The 26,502-nt window shown below is 38.1% G+C and overlaps 1 protein-coding gene across 1 annotated transcript; it reads left to right on the top strand.

Moving 5' to 3' along the window:
* On the top strand, nt 1-26,502 carry LOC104598878 (fumarate hydratase 1, mitochondrial). Its single transcript, XM_010261152.3, has 18 exons — nt 1-329; nt 458-617; nt 762-879; nt 2,083-2,232; nt 3,195-3,305; nt 3,503-3,586; nt 4,629-4,727; nt 4,894-4,944; nt 5,024-5,073; nt 20,092-20,173; nt 20,292-20,386; nt 20,459-20,525; nt 20,659-20,709; nt 21,981-22,076; nt 24,325-24,423; nt 24,520-24,549; nt 24,637-24,702; nt 25,944-26,502. Exons 2-18 carry the CDS (start codon nt 466-468, stop codon nt 26,028-26,030), a joined length of 1,488 nt encoding a protein of 495 aa, XP_010259454.1. The 5' UTR covers nt 1-329; nt 458-465; the 3' UTR covers nt 26,031-26,502.

Genomic DNA, 26,502 nt, shown 5'->3' with positions numbered 1-26,502 from the left:
TTTTGTTAGTGTGTTTGTGTTTCGTATGAAATGAAAGAATTTTAACGGTTCGTCCACCCCAGCACAGAGATGCCTCAACACGAGATCAAAGATTCCAATCTAATGGCTTTTGCGCAATGCTTGCGTTCTGATCAAGCACGAGTCTTTGTATCACTCGCACTTCTCTAGACATTTTAATCTGAACTCCGAAGCACGTTCTTTCCCCGCGACCTAACATCACTTCTCTGTTCTTTCTTTGCCATCCGTACCCCCCTCTCTATTCCGGCGAGCGTTTACTCACCGCCGGCAAGACAAGCGGTTCCTGCCGGTCTTACAGATTTTGCACAGCGGTATTCATATCTCGATTGAATTTACTTTTGCAGTCATTTTTCCAGCATCTTTGGATCTTCAGTTCGGCTTCTCTTCAGCTTACGCTTAATCATACATTTGATACCGGTTACTTATTTGAGCTTTGCAGGACTGGACATGGCGATGCTTACTGCCTCCCGTCGCCTCTCATGTGCATCGACGACGTCGCCATTGGTATGGAATTTGCGTGCCGCTTGGTTGAGGTCATTCTCAACATCGTTCAGGGAGGAGAGAGACACCTTTGGACCTATCCTTGTTCCCTCCGACAAGTTTGTAGTACTTTCTTTCTGTTTTCTGCTATTTAGTTGAGTTGTTTAAAAACATTAGTAACACATCTCCGACAATTTGTATTGATTCTGGTATGCCTTTCTATAACATTAAATCCCAGTTTGGTTGTAATTCTGTACTTCTAGGTTGTGGGGGGCTCAGACTCAGAGGTCATTGCAGAACTTTGATATCGGTGGTGAACGTGAACAAATGCCAGAACCTATCATTCGTGCCTTTGGCATTCTTAAGAAATGCGCAGCCAAGGTTTGGACATTCTTTTCTTGCTTACCTCCGAGGTTCTGACCTTCCTAACTCGTCTATAATGGATATTAGATCCCTAGTTGTCAATCTGGATATTGTTATTGCAATTTGCAGGAATCCACAACCCAATCTGATTCAGCTTATTGGAAAGTTTCTCTAGTCTTCTTCTAAATCCCTCCCCTCATCCTATGGCATTCAACCATTCACCGGATCTTCTACTAAGATAGAAAATGCTCTTTTGATGTGGTACCCTTTAGCCTCAGAGGAGTCCATTTCACCAAGTGGGTCGCTATATTGCCGAAAACCTGTCCCTCCTTATCAGAACCAATACTACCTATCTTGGAAGGCTCTATCTTGCCAAGAGAATTTCCATCAAATCTGAACTGGATCTTCTATGTGAAATGTTGCTTCTGTACCACCCCCCTATTTATTTATTTTTCTGGTGGATCACAAATAAATTTCTGCATGTCTCTTCACATGAAATTCCTTTGCTTTGAAGACTATTGCACTGCCATAAGTCCATAACAGAACCTTATCATGCAGTATTGTGAATGGTGAAGTTTTATTCTCAAAGATTATATGTTTTGTTACTTTCAGTCTTCCACAACCCCCACATTATCTGGTGCTTAGGCTCAAGTAAAAACATCCCGGCATTATTTGACTAGTTGATTGAGATATTATGTCAGGACTTTGGGCCTTGTTTGTGTTAGCTTAGTCCTGTTTTGATCTTAGCCATGATATTGTCTTAATAATCTTAGAGGCCCTTACCCACTGTTGGTCCTATCTAACTGGGGTCTTGGGAGGGGTAGACTGGGTATGGTCCTAACTTTAGCATTTGTTTTTTGTTTTTTTTTTTTGTGCACAAAATGCCACTTTCAGACTCAAACCTGTGTTCTCACGCTTGGCAGCTTGAAATTTTATTATTATACCAAGTAATGCCCACTATTTTGTCTTACCGATCTACTAATAAAAAAATATTATTTTGCTGATCTCATTCTTTTCATAGATACTCAACTCAACTAAGCCTTGTCCCAACTATGTGTGGTTGGCTACATGAATCCTGTTTTGCCATTCAATTTTGTCCAGTTTCATATCCATCTACGGGTTCTCAAAATATTTCTCATTACTTCAACCAATGCCCTTTTTAGTCTGTCCCTAGGTCTTTGAGACATGTAATGGTCTAATAGATGGTGTTCCCTTGTGCAGGTGAACATGGAATATGGTCTTGATCCATCTATTGGGAAGGCAATAATGCAGGCTGCTCAAGAAGTTTCCGAGGGAAAGCTCAATGATCATTTTCCACTTGTCATATGGCAGACAGGAAGTGGGACTCAAAGCAACATGAATGCTAATGAGGTTGGAATTTGTTTTTCATCTTTAAATATTATGAAGTGTTTAGCTAGATTTCTCTATTAATTTTTAGTATACTACAGGTGCTTTATTGGGTTGTAAAAGGCATTTCACTTCTCCTTTGACCAGTGTGGTATGATGGTTGGAATTTGGTGGTTTATAGTAAATCCTAGGTTCTAGGGTTTGATTAAATTGTAGAGTTAAATATGAGATACAGTTAAAGAAATGTGGCTGATAGGAATGTAGTGGTCATGTTACTCTTGAAAGAAGACCGTTAAAATGCATTACGGGTTTTCCTTTAGTATAAGGTACACTTCTACCTGTTCTGGCTTTTAATGGGTTTTTGCTCATTTACTCTTCTCTTTTGAAAGATGTAATGGTAACTTGGGTTTTTGTAAGTTTGTACTAATCCTATATTCCAAGGTTCGACTAAATCAAGATAAGCGTGATCTGTTACAAGAATCAGGTCACTTGAAATGAGGCCATGGAAGTTATCTTTCCCCCAAAAGAGAGAAATCATGTTCTAAATGTACTAAAAAAGATTAATCCATTTTCTAGATGCTTATGTTTGATCAATACCATCTAGAAGGGGATAGATTGTCAGTCTAAATGAGTTGACATATAAAAATGTATCTACATGATATTTAAATGTGGCTACATTCTTATCTATCAAAAAGAAATATCCATAAGTATTCTAGTTATACTATGTCCAGTGATAATTCTTTTTTTTTTTTTTTCTGATAGATTCAGTGCTAAGTATTCTAGTTATACTGTATTCAGTGATAATTCCTCTTGTGCAATTTGTTCAATAGATTAATTTCTTGTGAATTCTTCTCATGCAGTTCCAGACTACCAGTTAAAGGACATTTGAGATTTGATTTCCTTGATATTTCAGATTCTAATTGTAACACAGTCGTTTTTCGGATTATATTGTATTTGTTGATTTTTTTTTTCTTTGCATTCTTCAGGTAATTGCAAATAGGGCGGCTGAGATTCTTGGCCACAAACGTGGAGAAAAGCTTGTGCATCCAAATGATCATGTTAATAGATCTCAATCTTCAAATGACACATTTCCAACCGTAAGCCATCTAATCACTTTATAGAGTTTGCATATCTTGTAGATTTGCATGTCTTTCTAATAATATTAGCTTAGTTATCTTGTGTCTTAAAGACAAATTGTTATTTATCTAGTTGGGCTTGGATTGCGAAAAACTATGGTTTACTGTTACAAGTTACTGAGTACTACTAATAACAAATTTGCCTTTTCCCCTTCCAGGTGATGCATATTGCTGCAGCAGTTGAAATAAATTCAAGATTTATACCGAGCTTGAAACAATTACACACTTCACTAAATTCAAAGGTTGAATAAGATTTAGTTTATATCTTTCTGGTTGGAAAATAACAACATCTTATCTCTATACTGTATTTCTTGTAGTTGTCTTGCTAATGTTTCCTTTTGCAAAAACTGGTTACCTATCAGATATCATAACTGTGGGTTATGCATCATGATTCCAACTGTTTGGTTGGGTGGAACTGGAATCCCGTTCCCATTCCTGGTGGAATGGCATTTCCCCGTTTAAGGGAATGGCCATTCCCTCCCCCTCCCTTGGGAACTAAATCTCATTCCTGCTGATTCCAATTTTCATTCCTATTCCTGCCTGAATGAAACAGACTATGGGAAATGACCACCCTATTCCGATTCTAGTTCCGAAGGATTTCGATTCTGATTCCGATTCCAACTGCGAACCAAACGGACCCTATATATTTGAACACCACTACATCTACATGTCTATGTGTTACTCGGTGAGCAATGCAATTGTAGGAAGCTTTACACATACATCCTTGTAAAGATAATAAGATATATCCATTATCCAACTGACACAAAAATGCATTATTTTATTTCATACTACTGAGTTTTTAATATTGATGTCCAATCCTGTACAAAGTTTGTAATATTTGAACAGGTGATTTAACTTATTAGTCAGGTTATTGCTGACTTAGAGCATTTAGTTCTAAATTCTAATGTTCTGACTTCTGACAATAACTATTTCTAAGAATGTCTGCTTCTGTTTGATTCCACCTATCTTTCAGCTTGAGGTTTATATAATTGGGGGGGGGGGGGTTGTTGAGAGTAAAGGCCTTGGAAGGATATGTAGTAATTCTTGGTCAACTACATAATTACTTATTTACTATTTCTTGTACTAAAATCACAAATCACTTGACATGGATTATGCTAAAAACAAAATAATGATGAGGCCACCCAGTCAAACAATACATTTCAAGGTTCATTTTATTTGTGATACAAGTGTAACAGTATCTAGTGTCACTGTCAATTTTCTATGAGGGGCTTAATGCACAACCTTCCATCATTCACATTACTTTTTTTATGTACTATTTACCAGTCTCTCGAATTCAAAGATATCATCAAGATAGGACGCACACACACACAAGATGCAACACCTTTAACTCTTGGACAGGAATTCAGTGGGTATGCTACTCAAGTAAGGCCTTTTCCTTTTCTCTTTCCTCTTTTTCCTTTTCCTCAATCCCCAGTGTTTGTACCCTTTTGTTTATCCTTCTGATGGATATTTAATCCATATTAAATCCACTTCACAAGCCTGTTAACAATACTAGGAGTTATTAATGGACTTTTAATAAGTGTTGCAGGTAAAATATGGAATTGAAAGAGTCATGTGCACCCTACCCCGTATGTATCAGGTAGGCAAACTCCAATTTTTTATTCTCTATTGTTTTCTTGGTTTTGAGTTCTTATATTATATTGTTGTCCTCTGGGCAGCTTGCACAAGGTGGTACTGCTGTAGGAACAGGATTGAATACAAAAAAAGGGTATGGTTACCTTAGGGATGAAATATTTCTTATTTTTATTTCTAATTGTATTTCAAAGTTGTCGTGATACCTCCTGATTCCCATGACTGAACTATTATTAACAAAACCTTTTAAAAGTTACTTCAGAAAGAGTATTTTGAAGTCAACATGTTTTTTGCATGCACATAACAATATTTTTTTGGCATACTTTTGAGTAGAAACTTAAATAATGTTTTTGAATTACCCAAAATCATTTGAATCTTACTTTCCATCTATGATGAGCAAAAAGTTAAATTGAAAAGTGAAAGATAAGTGTACAATCACCAAATTCTCTGGATTAGGAACAAACCCAGAAAACTGTTACAGGAAGCCAGCTAAAGAATTGTAACAAAAAATGTCATCACTCCATAAAACAAATCCAAATGCCCAAAAGAACCCTTGATAGAACCCCCCCCCCAAGTATTTCTGATTGGATGTTAGTAAGCCGGCCTCTGATTTAAAGATCATCTGTAGAGGAATTAAGAGATCAAAGATTCCATCTAAACAGATGTTCACTTTGGGTGTTAGTAAGCCAGCCTCTGATTGAAAGATGAGGGGACCATGCCCAAGTGTCCTGTAAAATGTTTAGTCAATACCAATTTGTGACTTCTCATCAACAATCAAAGCTGATAAGAACATCAGTTTAGGCCTTGTTAACCAAAGCGGTCTTTTGTTTTGAAAAACTGACTGGATGCCTCAATCCATTCATGTAACTTTTCTCTTATACTCCTTGTTGATATGTTTATTATTTTTTTTTTTTGAGAAAAGGTAAAGTATGATTGTATTAAAGTAAAAGGTCCTTTGTACAATGGGAATCTGTACAAATAGCTGACAAGTTGGACCTCAAAAAACAGACCATCCTCAACAAAATGCTATTTGACATGTCATCTTTAAACACAGTATGTATAGACAACCAATTCCTAATAAACCCTATAGCCATATTGATGACCTCAGCTTCAGAAGAAGCTTTGTGTTCAAAAGTTCTGTTATTTCTTTCCAGCGCCCACAGAATTGCCAAAGGGACGGAAGACCAGCAGACTCTCCCTTTCTTAGTCAACCCGGATATGTGCCATTCCTCCAGCAAGGCTTTCACTGATGCAGGCATGCACCAACTTAAATTCAGGGCCTTCAGAAAATAGCTCCAAATTTCTTAAGCAAACTTGCAATGCAGAAACAAGTGTCTGTCTGATCCCTGTTCCACATTACAAAGACAGCATCTCAAGTCATTGCAAATGAAATCTTTCTTTGAGCAAAAAACTTCACCTTCTCCCACCAGAAAGTTGTAAAAAGATTTGACTGAGAACTCTCCTGCCTTATTCCACTTCCATACTCTTGAGTCTTGAGTTTGAAGGTTTAAAGCCTGGTTTTGGAGAGTAGTGAGCAGATTTTCAGCCATCTGGATCTCCCAGTCATTGAAATCCCTTCTAAAGGATGGAGTCCAGCAAATGTTGTTTTCCTCCCTCACATAAGAGTCAGCTATCAGTGCCTCCTTATCAGTAGCCATATTGAACAGATCAGGAAACAGCTCTTTAAGTGTGCCTTCACCAATCCAGGGGTCTAACCAGAATCTAATCCTTCTACCATCTCCAATTTTATATTTGATACATCTTCTGATAAGCAAACTTGCTTTGCATATTCCTTTCCATAAACCACAGCCATATGTCGAAGGTGGTGAGCCAGTATTTCCACCCATTCCTATCCAGTCCATATTTTTCTGCTCTTACCTTTCTCCATAGGTTATCTGGCTCAGTAGAAAACCTCCAAATCCAGCTACCCAGTGATGCTAAATTGAAGGTCTTTATATGTCTTATCCCCAAACCACCTTGGGAATGGTGTTTACAAACCTGGTTCCAATTCACAAGGTGATATTTGTGAGAATCTTTCCAACCCATCAACAAAAAGTGCCTCATCTTTTCCAATTTCTTTGCCACCTCTGATGGGATCAGAAAGAGGGCCATGCAGTAGGTCAGAAGGCTTGCTAACACACTCTTTATTAATGTTACCTTCCCACCTTTAGAGAGATATCTTGCTTTCCAAGTGGCCAGTTTTTGATCCATCCTTTCTAAAATTGTATTCCAGATGGCTTAGGATGAACATTTGGCACCGAGAGGCAACCCCAAATATTTTGTGGGGAGAGAGCCAACTTTGCAACCCAACAAATCTGCCAATCTCTGAGTATTGGAAACCTCTCCAACAGCTATCATTTCACTTTTTGTTAGCTTTAGGCCTGATACTATCTCGAACCAGAATAGAAGATGTTTCAGGTTATTAATGATTTGGTCCTCTAAAGCACTGCAGAAAAAGAGTGTCATCTGCATATTGCAGAATGGGAATTTTTGTGCCATTAGTTCTCACTTCTAAACCTTCCAACATCTCTAACTCTGCAGCCCTATCGACCATTCTACCAAGACCTTCCATTACTAATAGAAATGGCAGCGGTGACAAGGGATCCCCTTGCCTCAAACCTCTCAAACTGTTGAAGTTACTTCTTGCTGAACCATTAATTAGGAAAGAGAATCTTGGAGTAGTTATTGCAGACTTTCATCCAACTTCTCCATTAGTGCATTCGCTCCAACAAATAATCCAAAAAAGCCCAGTTGACATGGTCATAAGCCTTTCTCTATGTCTATTTTACAGACCAGTCCACTCCTCCCACTTCTTCTTCTTGAATAAATCAACTCATTGGCTATGAGAACAACATCATGAATATGCTTGTTATTAACAAAGGCACCTTGATACTTAGAGATTAGTGTATCCATCACCTGTCTTAGTCTGGTAGCCAGAAATTTGGCCAAAATTTTGTGAACACTGCTGATCAAACTGATTGGCCTAAAATCCTTCAGTTCAGCTGCTCCACTCTTCTTAGGAATTAAGGCTATAAAAGTTGCATTCAAACTTCTTTCCAGAGCAACGGACGCATGAAACTCCTCCAGCACCTTCGTCAAGTCAGCTTTAATTAGCTCCCAAAATTTCTTAAAGAATAGCATTGTAAAAACATCCGGACCCGGAGCCTTTTCCCCTTCCATCTCTTCTAAAGCCTTCTTTCTTCTCTGAGAAGGATTTCTCTAAGTCCAAGGCTTGCTGCTCTGTGAGAAAGCTGAACACCAAGCCATCCAGTTTTGGTCTTCGTTTGCAAGGTTCACTGAAAAGATCTTTGAAGAAACTGACAAATGAGTCTGCTATGTATTTTTCTTGTTCCACAGTTTGCCCACCAACTTCCAGCTTCTTTACTGAGTTAACTCTTCTTCTTGCAGTTGCTACCTTGTGAAAGAAAGCTGTTTTTTTATCACCAGCTTTCAGCCACATAGCTCTTGATCTTTGTCTCCATTTGACTTCATTTTGGTACGTTAGTTAGTGAGTCAAAAACTTTCTTTGTTGCATTCCTTTTTCTTCTTTCCTCCTCACCCGATAACTTTCGTTCTTCCTTTGCATCAATATCAGCTATTACTTTCAAACATTCTTTTGTTTTTTTCCTCATCCAATCTTGCCCTTTCCTGCTTCCAGGATTTAATTTTTCTTTTCAGCCATTGCAGTTTTATAAAAAATATATGGCTTGCTGAGCCTGTGAAAGAAGCTTCAGCCCACCACTGCTGAACATTTGTTGCCAGCTCTGCTGATTCCAGCCAACAATTTTCCAGTCTGAAAGGTTGATGATTCTTTGTTAGCCCCCCTGTATCTAATAGGAGAGGAACATGACCAGAAACTGCTCTTGGTAAGGCTTCCTGACTAGAATTGGGGAAAGCTTCTTCCCATTCAGAAGAAATCAGAAACCTGCCCAATCTGACTAGAGAAGGTTCTTCCTGGTTATTAGTCCAAGTATACTTTGCTTCAGAAAGCGGTAAATTTATCAGACCCCATCTCTGAATGAAATCCACAAAAAGTTTCATGCTCCTGCTATTTCTGTGACAACCTTTTTTTGTCTGCTGGACAAACAGTGGCGTTGAAATCTCCCCCTAACACCCAAGGTCGTTCCCAAATCTCTCTGACACAGTCTAATTCTTCCCAGAATTCTTCCTTCAAACTAGAGTCTACTGGCCCATACACCCCTGTCACTGTAAACTGCATATTGTTTGCCTCCTGCAGAAATTTTGCAGAAATAGAAAAAGCCCCCACTTGCTTATCTAACAACTTGAAAGAACTATTGTTCCAGACTAATGCAACCGAACACTGCTGGGATTTCAATCCAATCACAAGTTTCAAAACCCCAAATACTTCTCACCACTTTGAAGGATAATTTTTGTAGTTTAGTTTCCTGAAGTAAAAGAAATCAGGTTTCCATTCCTTTAAAAAAAACCCAATTACTAATCTTCTTCTGCCTGAACCGAGGCCTCGGACATTCCACGAAATTAATTTTAGTTTTTCCATATGCTAGTTTCTTGGAGATTTATTGCTTTGTCTCACACTTCCAGTGCTGTCATTTAAACCCCAAGCAAGCCTCAGTAACTCTTTCGATTGTCTCCTATTTTTCTTTCCCTTTTCCACCAAAAATCTGTTTTCAATGGCCACCAGTAAGGCTTTTGTTTCTTCTTCAAGCCCTTTTGAAAGAGACCCCCCAAAACTCCCCAAAACCAAGAAACTTAGACATGACCCAATTGGAAATTTCATAATCATCTACATACCTCAGATTTACCTGTTGCGGCTGTGTCTGCTGAGGTTCATTGTCTGGAAGAATGATTGGTTCTGGCGCTTTCTGCAATTGGGCTTGTGCCAAGGGAGGAAAATCTTCCTTCTCGCCAAAGTCAGAAGTTACTGGAATGTATAATGTCAGGCTCCCTTGCCTTTCTGTTCCCGCTGAAGAGCTTGTAACTGAAACTTTTGGGTGTCTTACCTTTTCCACATTAGCCGTCAAAGGTGCAGCTTCCTTGGGTGTACTCAGTGAAGGAGTTGCCACAGCTTCTGCTTCCTTTCCGCCTCCTAACCCACTCTCTTTTGGAGGTTGTGAACGAGCCCTTAATCCATCTCTCGAGTGACCTGAGAGAGAAAACTCTTCCTCGACTTGATACTCTTCCTCCTTCTCACTATCCCGTTAGCCGTCTTTGCTCCAAGTACCAGGGTAGCTTGAACCTTCTCCTCCGACTGAAGCTTCGAACTCAGAAGAAGAGGAGGTCGAATCTTCAAACTGGGCTTTGCCTTTGCCTTTGACCTCTACCTGCTGAGACTTGAAACTAGCGTGTTTATCCTTAATTGGGCTTTTGATGTGTAATGGGCCTGGATCCCTATGGGCTTGATGTGATTCCTTTCTCTTTTTGAGAAAGAAAGTCGGGCCTTTAAGGCCCACAAACAACTCTTCTGTTCGGTTTTTAAGGCAGTCCACCACCGTCTCAGCTAATTTGTCCACTACTTCCACATCATCAAAGTGCAGCTGAGAGAAATTTGAAATTTGAAAAAGGCCTGACCTCAGCCTCCCTTTGTCAGATACGACTTCACCTTGGCCATTCGATTTCTTTTGAAATCTACATTTCTGATTTCATCTTCTACCTTTCCTCCTTTCAACTAGCTCCCATCCCCCTTCATCCACACTTCCGGTGATCGAGGTTAACTCCTGCACGTCATCCTTTTGGTGATTAGAAGGAGCCTCCATGTCCCCCTCCCTCCTTCTTTGAAGCCTCCACCAAAGGTCTAACGTCTTGTTTGCTAGTCTTACCTGCTAACAGCTTTTGTATTAGGTCAAGACCTATTGGGACCGCTGCTTTGAAGTCCGATAGGGTTTTCATTTTTTCTGCTTTTATCTCCGGCCAGATGGTCACTACAAACATCTCCTTCCCAACCACCACATTTACCGTCTGTGGAGGGAGTCCAACCCAACGAGTTTTTAATCTGATGCATTCAAAAGACTCTCTATAAGCTCTAGAGTCGTCCACTTCCAAAAAACCTCTGCAGAGATCTCCTATTTTCTGGGCGACTTCATTACTCCATAGTTGTAGTGGCAATTTGAAGACCCTTACCCAAATGTAACCCCCAATGTCTTCCTCCTTCTGCCAAGTTCCGATAGACTCTGTCCAAGGTTCTAAATGGAGTAGGGCTCCTTTAAAGCACCTCACACCAGTGTTACGTATTTTCCGAGCTTCTTCCTTTGAGCGTAGGAAGAACAACCATTTTCACCATCAAGGCGCCTCACATCAACCCCCTGCAGACACTTCCACACTTTGGATGTCCGGACTTGGATTTCGTCTACCTCAAAACCCTTTCGATCGAAGGTTCCTACCAAACAGATTTATAGGAAGTTTGATCTCTCCTTTATGCTCTCGCCGTCTACTTCCAAAAAAAGAGTTGTGGTTTGCCTTCACGCAAACTCTTCCACTTGCCGGCCACTGGAAAAGTTTTGAAAGTCTTCCTTGCCTCTGCATAAGCCTCGGCTTCTGAAAACCTCGAGACCTCTGAAAGTTGTTAGGACATCTCCGGGGTCTCTGGTTGCCATTGGTCAAAATCGTTTGTTGGCGTTGGTCGGGAGCACCGATGAAGGAGGGCACTGGTTGCTGTCGGTCAGCGGCCATGTCGACGGCCATTGGTCAGTGGGTCGATGGCCATTGACATTGTGAGTCCATATCCTCTCACCATTACCTGAAGGGAGGAGGTGGACATCTTGGAGTAACTCAAGACTGTTGTTATTGTTATTGTTATTGTTGATATGTTTATTGTTATTGTTATTGTTGCTGTTACTATTATTATTATTCTTATTATCTTTATCGTCATCATCATCGTCAAGTAAGGAATTTTCTGCATGATCCCACCTGTTTCAGCCCTGTAGAGAAATCTTGTCTGCGATTCAGACTGTCCATCAGATATTAGGAGCCTCTGGGTGGACCTAGTGGTCATTTATATAGTCTACAACACCCCTATGCCCAGCCCTGTATTGTAGTTTTGTCTGATTTATATCAGTAATCCAAGTATCTACAATTAAACTCAACTCAGCCTTTAAGCTCTACTGTCATGTTGTGTCATCCAAGTATCTAGGTAGACCATCAAGACTATTTTGATCATGAGGCAATTTGTTTTTTGTTTTTCTTTTTTTTGATAATTCATGTGACAAGTTGTTTTGTGCCAATTCTTTTTTCCATAAATAAAGGATGGGGAGAGGAACATTAGCCATTAGGAATCCTTTTAGGCCCTAAACTAATTTGCCACATGGAAGATTCCTGGTTATTTTTGCCTTTTTTTATGACAAAGAAGTGTATACAGATATTCATTCTGCTCATGTACAACAAGATGCCATACAGAACTGTGACAAACTTCGTTATCTTTTTTATCAGTAAATATGAAATTTTATTAGGAATACCCAAAAAGCATTATCCGTCTTCCATATCTATATGAAGATTCAAAAAAAGGCTGATAGATGGCACTTCCCTGAACTCCTGTGTGAGCCAAGAATGTAATTTGCGATGAGGTTTCTTTAAACTTACATGGGTTGTGGAAAGCAACTTCAAAAAACCATTGCGTTTTGTTGTCTTATCACCTAACTAGTGGTCATATCATATGAATGGGTTATGACAAATATATTGTATGCAGTGATGTATATTACTCTTTGAAGGGCTGAGGATCATACCAGGGGGTCCTCCCATAATTTGATTCTGGTACCATTTCCCAATCTGTGCCTTTTTAGTTAATTACAATAGCGTTGCATAGGAATGTCCTAAATGGGTGAAGTCTCCATGTTCTGACAGTCCATGGATGGGTACACTTTATGTCCATATTTTATAGCAGTAACCTTTCTCCACAGGCTATCAGTTGTTGACAAAAACCTCGACACCATTTTTCAAGAAGAGAAAGATTTACCTGCCTCAGGTGTCTCAGTTCATTCTCCCTCTGGTTTTGGTGGGCAAATTTGCTTCTAGTAAACCAGATGGAATTTAAATCCATCTGTTTTTATGTTCTTCAGTTTAACAAAATAGCAGTGACAACTAGGTTCCTTTTTACAAAGGTCAAGGTTTCTTCTATAAGGAGATATGCATTTCTCCATTCTGTACAGATTGTAAGTGGTATAGCCTGATGATGTCCAAAAAACATGCCTAGTCTAATGACTCTAATCCATTCACAAGATCAATGTGACTCTAGATCTCTTGTATTAGTTACAAATCAACTACTATTAAGAGGTTGAATGCTTTCTTATACTTTGGACTACTTTAAACCAATGAGCTCTTTGTTACCCGGATACAACAAGAAGAAAGCCATTCAAGATGTCAGATATGGAATTTATAGTAAAACCAGCTTAGCCTAGTAAATTTGATGATAGAAGGAGATTCCAAGGTGGTGGTGGGATGGCTACAAAACCCGGATTCTGTTTCTTGGTACTACAGAGATGAAATTAAAAATTTAAATGGTATATGAGGGACATGAATGTAAGAGTACACTAGGTCAGAAGATCAGAAAATTCTTTGGCTGATTGTCTTGCTAAACAAGGGACAAACAGGCATATTTTGTATTGGGCTCGGCTGTAATTTGCTTTTAATCTGTTTATTTTGTTCTAAATTTGGGGGAGGTCGCAACTCGCGCCTCTCAAAGGGATGCTTGTACTGTTTTAACTCTTGATCTCAATAAAGTATTAATCATTTATAAAAAAATACAGTAAAAATTTAAGTATGCAATGTGATATGACACCCTTGCAAAGGTATCCAGGTAGTATGGGCATACGGTTAAAGATTGTAGTGTTGGTTATTGTTTCTCTCTCTCTCTCTCTCTCTCACGCACATATAAACACACACTTGTGGCACAAAGCCTGAAGTGGTATGCTTGATTTTGTGTGGCTAGTGTAGTGCTTATATGGACTTACGGATGATCCTGAAAAATAAAAAAGCTGAGATATATGGGATTTGTGTCATTAGCATTCATAAAAAGGCCATTAGCCAATGTTGGTCCCAGTTATCTGGGGTCTTGGGAGGGGTAGACTGGGTACGGTCCTAATTCCTAAACTTGGTTTTTTTTTTTTGTTTGCACAAAATGACCACCCTTAGACTTGACCCACATTCTCAAGCTTGCCTATCTTAGATTTTACCATTACACCAAGTAAAAGCCCCTATGCCATTAGCATGAATACTAAGCAAATTCTACAATATATCATGTATATGCTCTTATGATTTTATCAAACTTTCCCACTAAAAAAGCAAATGAGGAATAAAATGAATAAGTGCAACACTGTAATTGTAGAGGGTTTGAAGCGAATTGTATATTGTGAATTGTATCATAAATCATAAGATCTTTTTTTATTAATATTTCTAAAAATTTACAAAACATAAAAATTACTAGAAATTCTCAAAAAATAGAAAGATGTCTTTGCACCAACTTTCAGCCTATATACATCATATGGCTATGTACTAATGGAAATTATTTTTTCTCTATAGTAAAACAAAGTACAACAACCATTTTTATTGTTTTAGAGTTAGAAAAAAATAACATATCCAATATCTAGTGCTTGCTAAAAAATTAAAGATATTGGTGATTAAGGCATAGGAGTTTTATGTGATAGGTGAAAACCACTTAGATGAAAGGAATTCCATAAAATAGTTGTAAGGCCAGTTATGTTGTATGGAATAGTGTTGGGCAGTCAAGAAACAACATGTCCAGAAAATGGGTGTAGCTGAAATGCGTATGCTGAGATGGATGAGTAGAAAAACTAGAAAAGATAGAATCAGAAATGAAGTCACTTGAAGGAACTTAGAGTAGCTCCTATATGTGATAAAATGAGAGAAAGTAGGCTAAGATGGTTTGGTCATTTGCATAGAGGGCCATCAACAGCACCAGGGTTATACACTGGCTACAAACTTTGGAACTATTCAAATGCTTCACCTTTGATGATATTTGGAGGAATTGGCCTTTACTTTACTGGCTTCTAGTTTATTGCAGGAGGTTAAAGCAAGGATGGTTTGGACACATCCCATTGAAGGATTTCTGAAGCTAAACTTCGATGGGAGTAGTCAAGGCAACCCAGGCCCAGCTGGAATGGGAGGGGCCATCAGAGGCAAGGAAAGAAACTTAAGAGCACTCTTTGGCCTTTACTGGCTTCTAGTTCATTGCAGAGGTTAAAGCAATGATGGTTTGGACACCTCCCATTGAAGGATTTCTGAAGCTAAACTTCGATGGGAGTACTCAAGGCAACCCAGACCCAGCTGGAATAGGAGGGACCATCAGAGACAAGGAAGGAAACTTAAGAGCACTCTTTTCAGGACTGGTGGGGAATGGAGACTCCTTAAGGCAGAACTGTACGCAGCCCTACAAGGCGTCCTGATTGCAAGAGAGTTAGGATTTGAGAATTTGGTGATAGAAGGGGACTCCAAGGTGGTGGTGGGTTGGCTACTAAAAACCAGATTCAGTGATTTGGTGTTACAGAAATGAAATGAAGAAATTCAAATGGATAACTCAGCAGATAAATTTAACTATACAATTGGTGGGAAGGGAAGCTAATGCTTTTGCTGATTCTCTAGCTAAGCAAGGAGTAACTAGGGATCAGTTGTACTGGGCCCACTTGTAAATTTGTTGTTTCTGTATTAATGAGTGAGGCTGCACCTCACGCCTCCTACTGGGATGCTTGTAACAGGCTCTTTATCCTTTGCTTCTAATGAAATCTAATGAATTTTATCTATCAAAAGAGTTGAAGGGGCTTCTAGAAGGGCAAGGGGTAGATCAAAAGGGACATGGTAAGAAGTAAGTGCCAATAATTTAACAATGGATATGGAACAGATCAGACTGGCAAAACAGGATTCATGTAGCCGACCCTTATAGTTGGGATAAAGTTTGGATGATGATGATGATGATGATGACGATTAAGCCATAGGGAACACTAAGACAAAGGATTTAAACAAAGAGGAAATACATGTAACAATGGAGTAATTCAAGAACCATTTTGTCATCTTCATGTAAACAAGAACTGAATAAGCTAAGACAACAATCATAACTCATAACTTTAATATCTAGTGCTTTCTCAAACATTAAAGATATTGACAATTGAGGCATAGGGAACTATGATACAGGACTTCAACAAAGAGAAAATGTATGTATGTAACAATAGAATAATTCAAGAACCATTATGTCATCTTCATGTAAACAAGAACTGGTTTCTGGATAAACTAAGACAACATGTATATAAGAACTAAATGATTCAAACAACCACACAGTTATGTCATATTCATGTTGCAGAGTCATTTTAATATTTGAGACTGAGAACAATACTATACCATCTGAAAGCAAAACATTTTTGGCAATCTCAATATTGATTGAGAATGATCTTTACCTTTTGGCTTCTGACATTAAAAGAAGTTGACAAGAAGTATAAGAATCTATTGGAGAACATTTTGTAATATACTAAGATAACAAAAACTAAGAGTCAATTTGCACAACTAAAGATTCATCAACACTAACCATACTGAGATAAGCCAAAAAATTACTATAAAGTTCCTTTTTAGAACAAAAATCTAACTATATTAAAAAAGTGCAATATTCTGTTACATAAACCATGGCATAAAGAATAAGAAAAATATGGGGGACCCTTGTTTACAAATTAGAAAAGTAGAGGACAAATGTGGGGTGGATCCTCTTCTTTCATGTCACATAAAAGTCCTTACTCCCTAATGCATTTCACATATTGAAACAGAGAGGAAAATGGAGATGAACCCCTGATTTCATAGCATAAAAGAAAGAGACAAGGTTGGGGCGAAGTCCCTGTTTTCCTCTCCCTAACACAAAAGGAAGAGAAGAAGATGGGGCATGCTCCCTGTTTTCAAAGCATAAAAGAAGCTTAAAAATTCAACCTACCTATTTGGCTACATGCATACCCCTCACCAAATTAAAAGAAAGTTCAAAGCAAGGACTAAAATATCTTTTACTCTTTAAAACATTATTCATATTAAATTGCCTGATTCGGCTTCTAATCATGATTTATGCTAATAAATTGTACAGTAATTCCAAAAAATGATTTGATCTTGCTATTTGAATCTTTTATCTGCGGTTCAATTTAAACCCCAAATAATACGAATTTGAAATCATGGTTAGTCCTTTATGGTGGACGTTAACTGGAGCATTTGTCTGTCAACCTATTCATTGGAAGCCAAAGAAAAGCTCAACAATTCCCCCACCCCTTTCCTAATGATGGGTAAATTTTGTAGTTAAGTTGAGTCCAACCTGACATTTAGCATGGATTCTTGTTGAGCTACTTACCATTTTCTTCCTTTTTCACCATTTTAACTTGATTCCACAAGTTCACCTCTTTGCATTTTCTGCAAGTGTTTTCCATGATTGAAATATTAACTTATTTTGTGGATAATGTTATTTACAATGTTTTTTTGATGAATAATAGTAAGTTTATTGATTCAGAAGCAAATTAGAGTGAGTTCATACATCATCCCAGTGAGAGGCGCGAGCTGCAGCCCCTCCTTGAAACTTACAAGTAAACTAGGAAAGAAAAACAAGAATCACAACTGAGCCCAAAATAATTCTTCCCTATTTACCCCTTGCTTAGCTAACACATCTGACAAGGTATTTGCTGATCTCCCCACCCACTGTACAGTGACCAACATATTCCTTGTCAACCAACTAAATTTCTTCATTTCATTCTTGTATTGCCACATAGCCTCTTCAGAAATTTTCAACCAACCCACCACCACTTTGAATCCCCCTCGATTATTAGTTGTTGTACCCCCAGCTGGTTTGCAAATTGGACCCCTTGTACAGCAGCTAAAAGTTCTGCCCTGATGGAATTCCCAATTCCCAAAGGACCTGAGTAGAGCAACAAAATCTCTCCCTTCTCATTTCTCAAAGCACCCCCCATTCCGGATAATCCTGGATTACCCATGCTGCTTCCATCAAAGTTCAACTTAATTGAGCCTTCGGGTGGAGGAGACCAGCTTGTTATTGATTTGGCCTTTAAAGATGAGCACCTTGCTACTGCTGACCAATTTCTCCAAATGTCATTAAAGGAGAATTGACGAAAGATTTCCAAGGTCTTCAGTCAATGTATTGCCCTGTTTAACACACAGTCTTTCAAATCTTGGTTGTTCCTTTCCTTATCTTGAAAAATTCTGAGATTCCTTTCTTCCCAAAGAGTCCAAGTCAAGGCAGCATGAGCACATCTCCACATAATTCTCCCTATTTTTGTAGGCCAATAAAAGGTAGAATGGTTGAAGAGCATGTGAACTTCTGCTAGTAGACTCCAACTACCCCCAAACAACGAAAGTAGCCAAGCCCAAAGGTCTGCAGAAAAGGGACAAGATACTAATAGATGGTAACAATCCTCACCGTGAGCTCTACAGAGGATACACCAATTAGGAGAAATACAGAGAAAAGGTCTTCTCTTTTGTAGGTTGTCTAAAGTGTTTACTTTCCCATGGAAAACTTCCCAACAAAAAGCCATAATTTTTGGGAGGACTGGCCTACACCAAATTTCTTTTGACGGAAAGGGTTGGTGAGTAGAAAGTTGAGAGATGGACTTGAAAAAAGAAGCACAAGTGAAGGTTCCATTGGGTCTAGGAGTCCAAACCCTCTTATCTGGCTTGAAGGGATCCAAACAAACCTGATTAAGACACCCAAGCAAAAAAGAAAGAGACTCAATTTCAGCATCCCCAAGTCCTCTACGAAAACCAAAATCCCAAGTAGGATCTAAGGGTGTTCCCAAGGGTGAGACAAATTTTGAGACCACCTCTTTTTTGTACAAAGAAATAGAAAAAAGCGAGGGGAACAAATCCTTTAACGGTGAGTCTCCTACCCAAATATCCTCCCAAAAAAGGATAGAGTTGCCAGAACAAACTTCATACCTGATAAAATTGAGGAATTGAGGAAGGGTGTTGTGAATAGCCTTCCAAGGTGCTGCTAGGTTAGCTTGCCTCGATACACCAGCATCCCATCCATTCTCTGACCTCCCATGAATGCTTCCCACCACCTCATGCCACAATCTCTCTCTTTTCAAAGGCCATCTCCACAACCATTTCCCTAACAGAGCTTGATTCTTTCTAATTACCCTCCCAATTCCCAAACCCCCCTCTTCTTTACTTTTGCACACAATTTCCCAATTAACCAAGTGATCCTTTTTCTCTTGTCCCGGCTCCCATAAGAAGTCTCTCATCAACTTCTCCAACTTCCTAGCTTCCCTAACTGGTATCCTAAAGACAGACAAATAATAGGTAGGTAAGTTAGCCAAGGTAGCTCTTATTAGGGTAATTCTTCCTCCTAAAGAAATATAGTTCATCTTCCAAGAGACTAATCTCTTCTCAAAATTTTCTAATACTGGGGTCCAAAATCTACTCTCCCTAGGATTTGCCCCTAAAGGAAGCCCTAAATATGACATAGGCCAAGCAGAGGTGGAACACTCAAGACACTCCGCAATAGCCTCGACCTCCCCTACCTCCAAATTTATACCTGCTACGCAACTCTTTTCCAGATTTATTCTCAAATTAGACACTTTCAAATCCTTTTATTAGCTCCTTTAGGTTTGCTACCTTTTCACTAAGGCCTCCTTCACAAAAAATCATTAGGTCGTCTGCAAACTGAAGGTGGGTGACGGGGACTTGGTGTCTCCCTATTCTCTAACCCCTGATGGCATCTTCGTTGAGCCTTTAGAAGGTGTAGGTTCTCCAAATTTTGTAGGCAACTCTGAAAAAGTGCATGTTCCTTGTGGCCAGGTCATTTATCGTACCATTATTCTTTCGGAAGGGAGATTGGAAAGCTATTTTAGTGCACGTTTGGGAGGGCTAAGCTGGTTCAACTGCTTTGAGACGCTCCGGATAATCTATCTAAAGAGGCTGAAGCAAACAACCCAAAAAATAACTGACTACAGCCAATTAGGGCTCTCCGGATTTTTCACCTAACATAGCATAGCTGTCCATGTAGGGCCCACCTTGGAAAGCCAGAAACCACTGTGCTTAGCCCTTCCAAACAAGCACTGAAATACATATAAAAACTTGTTTGCACACAGTCTTCTCTTAGATATTACTTTCAAATGAAATCTCATCTGGTCTTGTGATTTGATTTTGCTTTTTTTTTTTGTCTTTTCATTTGTCAAATATGTGTATTTTATTTCAGGTTTGATGCAAAAATTGCTGCATCAGTAGCTGAGGAAACTAACCTACCATTTGTTACAGCTGAAAACAAATTTGAAGCTCTGGTTAATTTCTCAACTTAATTATTATTATTATTATTATTATTGTTGTTGTTGTTGTTGTTGTTATTTACCTTTCATGATAAAATTGTTTTGCATGCTCAAAATTTTCATGCTCTACCAGGCTGCACATGATGCTTTTGTTGAAACTAGTGGAGCCCTAAACACGATTTCTGCTTCTCTTATGAAGATTGCAAATGATATACGCTTATTAGGAAGGTACGTGTATTATGAATAATCTTTTACTTATTTGGTATTATCCTTGGAAAATTTATGGTGCTTTTTTTTCAGTGGTCCACGTTGTGGCCTTGGAGAACTTATTCTTCCTGAAAATGAGCCTGGCAGCAGTATCATGCCTGTAAAATCCTTTTCTTGTCCCATACTTCATTTTTCTCCTGTTTTTCTTCTTTAAGAATATGTATTTGTAAATTTTGGTGTTGAGATTATTATTCTTCTACTTTATAATTGAAGGCTGAGTTGTTCTGTTTCAGGGGAAGGTTAATCCTACTCAGTGTGAGGCTCTCACGATGGTTTGTGCTCAGGTAAACCTATAAGCTTTTACAATCCCATTTTTTTTCCTAATCAGATCTTACATTCTTATTCATGCTGGACATTGTAACATATGAACAAATCATTATTAAACAGTTGCTGAGTATTGAACATAATTATCCCTTGCTCAAACCGTGCTAGTTTATTTTTATTTTTTGTTTTATAGGAAATGGTTACTTTCATTGAAGATAATTAAAACACAAATGCAACTGTCAACCACCCAAGTACAAAGGTGCTGACCCCATTGATACAATTTTGAATTACAATACTACCCAAAACAAGTCTAAAAGTTCCTTGCTTTGCCAACATATCAGCTAACCCATTAGCCGACCTTCTAACCCACTTGAAGGAGGCTCTTATCTCCCTTGCTAGCCAATTTATTTCCCTCACAAACTGTCTATAGACCCAGACTCCCAAACTTTGTGACTGCTTCCACCCAATTACTAGCTTAGAATCCCCTTCTACCTCAACTTGATAAAGACCTATCTGCTTAGCCAACCTTAAACCTTGAAGTAGAGTCAAAACTTGTGCTATCAGTGAATCTCCCACTCCTAATTGATCAAAAAAAATCTCCCACTCCTATTGGTCCAGAGAACATAGCAATTAGCCCTGCCGTCTTCATTCCTAAGAACATCACCTATTCCAGACGGGCCCAGGTTGCCTAAAGAGGTCCATCAAAGTTCAGCTTTACGCTTTGCAAAGGAGTCTTCCATACATCCTGAGATCTGGCTTTCAAAGAAGCAGAATTTGCCACTGCACTCCATTACTTGTAAATGCCTGGCATACCTGTGTCAAACATGATACAGGCATTAGATACCATATGGACACAGTATGCTTTCTGGCTTCAACACTTTAAAATATGTTGATGGTATATTTTGACAAATCATCCTACAACAACTCTGTACATCATAAGTTTAATTAAATTTGGCAAGATATAAGTCTTGAGAAATGATACTAGATTTAACCAACTAGATATAAGTATATAGCAGCATAATATAAACATATCAAATTGGATACCAAAACCCATATCTGTGTCCTTGATCCTACAAAATGAAGTGTACTATCCATGATTACATTTTCTATATCCATGTCATGTAGATTGTTATTTATAACATATTTACTGCTGGTTAAAGAAAGACACTTGGAGTTTGTAATATTATCTCTATAGAATATTTTCCTTTGATTGTTTTGATAGATTGCTGATTTGCTAACAGAACTCATTTCTTTGCTTAACCTAGCTAATTGATGTCTTGGCACTTTGCAGGTTATGGGAAACCATGTGGCAATTACAATTGGTGGTTCAAATGGCCATTTTGAACTGAATGTATTCAAGCCACTGATTGCTAGTGGTCTTCTGCGTGTATGTCTTTCTGGTGCACTGCTATTTTTACTTGAAAAGAGATTGTACATATTGAACAATTCAAAGGTGCTTTAGTGTTTAGGAAGTTCTATCTGTTTAGGTTTGAAACACCATGGTGTTTATTACCTCATTAATTGTCAACATGAAAAACATCCAAATGATGTCTGATAACTCCCTTTGGCACCCTAAAACAATATTTAAAAATACGGAGGCATGAGACAGGATGCCAGAATCTTTTGATTGGTGAAGCTTAAGGCTCATGGTTTACTGGTTTCTAAGGAACAAATCAGCTAATCGGATGAAAAGTTTAGTAACTTGCAGAGTACATTTTTATGTAGGAAGAACGATTTCAGTCTTACAAAATTGTTTAATAGCTATTTTGCTGATAAAAAAAATTGTTTAATAGCTATTAAGAGTTCTAAATGTTAAAAAAAATACCTCAACTGGGTTTAAACATGTTAAAGCATGGATGCCAGCAAATGTGTATACATCATTTACATGCATAACACAGAAAAGACATCTCAAGGTTTGAGGAATGTGTTTTATAGTATAGGTGTTAGCGTTGTAAGCTTTTAACTGTCCAGAAACTTAAATAGTTAAAAATGATGATTTTATTTTTTCTGGCTTTTCACCATGTAAAATATCATTTTTCAAAACCAAACATGTTTTGACCACCCTAATTTACCAGTTTATTATGTGTTTTTTGTAATGATATTCAGAATTGTGTTTCCAAAACATGCTAGCATTTTGTTTTTCAATTATCCTAGAATATTTAATGACAAATTTGTCCAAGAGGATGAGTTGCTTAGAAGGTTTACTGCTTTGATTTTCTCTTGGACTTTTGTGTTAGAAATCCTTTTGGGGACATTTTTCCTCATCCTTTTGTTTGAGGGATTTATTTTATGCTTAGATGAATGTCTGGTGCCCTTGCTAGCAGCTTCTGTGTAGTGTGTACGGCTGCTCATAGTATTTGAAGCTTCTCTATTGTATTTTTGGGCTTTTTTTATTAATTAAATACATTTCCTTTAGAGCTGTAAAGTGGGTTGTGCTGTCCATGGGCCACCACGACATGGGCAGTCCCGTGGCTTGGCCCATACCCCTGGGCTGTGCCAGGCTTGGGTTTTGAGGCCCTCAGGTTGGCATGGTACGATCCTCATAGTGGCCCGACATGACCCATATATATATGTATGGTCTATGTATAACTGTATACATATATATATACAATAATTATATAATAATATATTAAAGTATATATGTGTGTGTAAGTTTTTGTTCTCAATTTTATTATACTATTTTGTTCCAATTTTATTGTAACTTTTTTCAATTTCATTTTATTATTTCTTATATAAACAGTTGTATACGTCAAAATTCATATATAAATAAAAGTTTAAGATATTTTTTTAATGTGCTGCCCACATCCCAGCCCAGCACAGGCTTGATTGGGCTTGTGCTGCAGGCTGTGCTGGGCTTCCTTTTTAAGGGGTTCCAGGCCAGGCAGGCACGACCTGCTACATTACGGGCAAACCACATCACACCTCTAATTTCCTTTTCTCAAATAAAATATAAAATTTTCACTAAATAGGAAAAAAGTTATAATCTGATTGTAGATTTCACCATACAACAAAGTAAAACATACACCCAATAGAAGAACAAAATAGACTCAAAAATTGTCGACTATATCCACAGATAACCACAATATATCCCTGCTATCTTCTTTAGTATGCTCTTTAAATTCTGGATTAGCTAAAGGCCAATTGATGATCAATGAAAAAATGTTGGCAACAATGCTTGGCAAAATTTTTGCTTTTTTACCACCTGAAACAATTAGACAGGGAAAAGATCTCCATCAGTTCTGGTTCGGCAAGACAAAAAAACTTGTAGATGTCTGTCCATATGTTGAATTTTAACATTGTAAACCTATAGAACAACTTTATGGAAGATTATTTCTGTGTTACTTGAATAACATTTTGCAGGAAAAAAATGACATCCCATTCATACATTTACTGTTCATTTATGCCAAATAAGCAATGGGAGAAGGAAAAATGTAACATTGATGTGTCCTTCAAGAATTGATATGGTTATGGAGTTGAGCATGGAGACTTTGCATTTAAGATGGCCCATGTAAAACTACTTCATGCTTATTACACAAAATATACATGTTCAGAAGTTGAAAGCTTCTAGATTTGAAATGATCCAAAGTTAAAATGCTATATAAAGCAAGTAAGCATTGTAAATTCTCCATTTGCAGTCACTGAGGTTGCTTGGGGATGCATCTACTTCCTTTGAGAAAAATTGTGTTAGGGGGATACAAGCCAATCGTGAAAGGATTTCAAAGTTACTACATGAGGTATGTATTAAATAATATTGTTTCTATGTCATTATTTTGAATGGAAAGTACAGTAACTGATTGGAATGCTCTGGCATGATTTTATTGGTCTTGCAGTCCCTAATGCTTGTTACTGCTTTGAACCCTGTAAGTTTGCTCACCTTTTTATACCACCTTATTTTTACCTGTAAGCATGTTGTATTCCTTTTTACGCTGACTTTCCTCATCTTCCAGAAAATTGGATATGACAATGCTGCTGCAGTTGCCAAGAAAGCACACAAAGAAGGAACTACTCTGAAGGTGATAACTTATTACCATGTGATGTTGGGATTTTGACATTTAGAATGTGTTTCGTTTGATAGAAATAAGAGAGAAACAGAAGGTTGAAGGAAAGTTCTTAATGAAATTTGTGCTATTCCTTAAGACCTTTCCCCGTTGCTCTCTTATTTTCTATCAAACCAAACATAACTTTAGTGTGCTCTGATCTTATAACTGACTAGGTTCTCTGTTATTGAAATGGTGAGAGTTAACTGTCCTATGATTATGTAATCTGTTATGCAAACCCCTTCTCTTTTCTAGCTTTTAAATCATTACTATTTCCCAAATATTTCAAGTATTTAAAAAATTATGTATCTAACAGCAAAACTATTTGCTTTTTGTGTAAATCACTATCCTGTGAAGACCCTTATCAGTGGGATTAGAGGTGTATCTAGTGGAACTAGAGAAAGAACAATATGATTAACAATAGATGAATTTCAGGATCCATCTTGAGCCAAGAAGAGTGATAAAGCTTGCTGACAGAAAGAACTGAATAGTTGTGGTCAAATGGGGCCTTATCTTTTGATGAAACCTAGACTTGTTGGATGGTTACCATTCACCTACCAATGGTTTTAAGTAGTGTTCCCTTATCAGAATTTATTAGACATGCTCAACTGATTATGAGTGAGTTGTTTCATGAGCTATGCTTTTAGAAGGTAAATCATTTTCTTCCATTTGTAATTTGAACATTACAAACATTCATATTAAAATTTGTTTGGCACAATAGTAAAAGAGGGATTATTGCTTTCTTAAATGGTAAAATCTTGTGGCTGACAAGCAAGAGAACATTAAGTTTGAACAGCAGCTTCTTTGTGCAAAAACAACAACAACAACAACAACAACAACAAACTTTAGGTCCATATCCAAGTCATCCCTCCCAAGGCCCCAGCCCCAAGGTGGCTGGAACCAACATTTGCTAATGGGCCAATGGCCCTTTTTGGTACAATAGTAGAAGGTTGCTATTACCAACCCTCATGCAAGTATGAATGAATTAACAAAAATTCACTGTTATCATACTTTTAGCAAAATTGTTTCAGTAATTTAAACAGGATTGTGTATTTACCAAAATGCTCCAACCTGCCTTTATTTACTTTTAACCAAAGTTGCATATAATATGTCTTAGGTCGGTTTTCCCTTCTGGGCAAATGGGTTGCATCTCTTGATGTCATCTTTGTTATTTCAGTTGTCAGTAAATATCAATCTCAAAAATTCTTATTTTGCAGGATTCTGCAATGAAACTTGGAGTGCTTACTTCTGAAGAATTTGACAAGCTTGTGGTACCCGGAAAGATGATTGGCCCCTCTGACTGACCTTAGAAAGATGTAGGTGCTCTTATGAACTGAGCAATTCCTGAACTTCAGAGCCAATTGCCCCGAAGTTCTATTCTTGCACAACCTCCCATCTCCAATTGTTGGTTGGATGGGGGTGGATATGAAGTGCTTAGAGATGATAAGGTTGTAACATTGATGTATCATGTACGATAAATAACTTGTTTTTTGGTGGTTGATTTTTGGCTCATGCAACCTGTCCTTAGCAGTTGCTTTAGGTTAACAAGGAGACCTCTCTTTCCCCTTTTAGAGTAAACAGCAATTTGGAGGTAAATACATCTGTAGGCTATGGAGAGGGTGAGGGGCCCAAGAAGTCTGGAATTGTGGATGACATTTCCAGAGAGGCTCTCCTCTGAAATAAATATTTTGTTGTGAAAGTAAAGAACCAGTTTTATACTTGTATTATTCGTTAAAAGGAGAAATGCACATTTCTTCCCCTTTCCTTTCTGCAGTA

Source organism: Nelumbo nucifera, chromosome 3 (assembly GCF_055504915.1).
Source record: "Nelumbo nucifera cultivar China Antique chromosome 3, China Antique-T2T, whole genome shotgun sequence".
Taxonomy (NCBI): Eukaryota; Viridiplantae; Streptophyta; class Magnoliopsida; order Proteales; family Nelumbonaceae; genus Nelumbo; species Nelumbo nucifera.
This window is presented reverse-complemented; position numbering and strand designations above follow the sequence as displayed.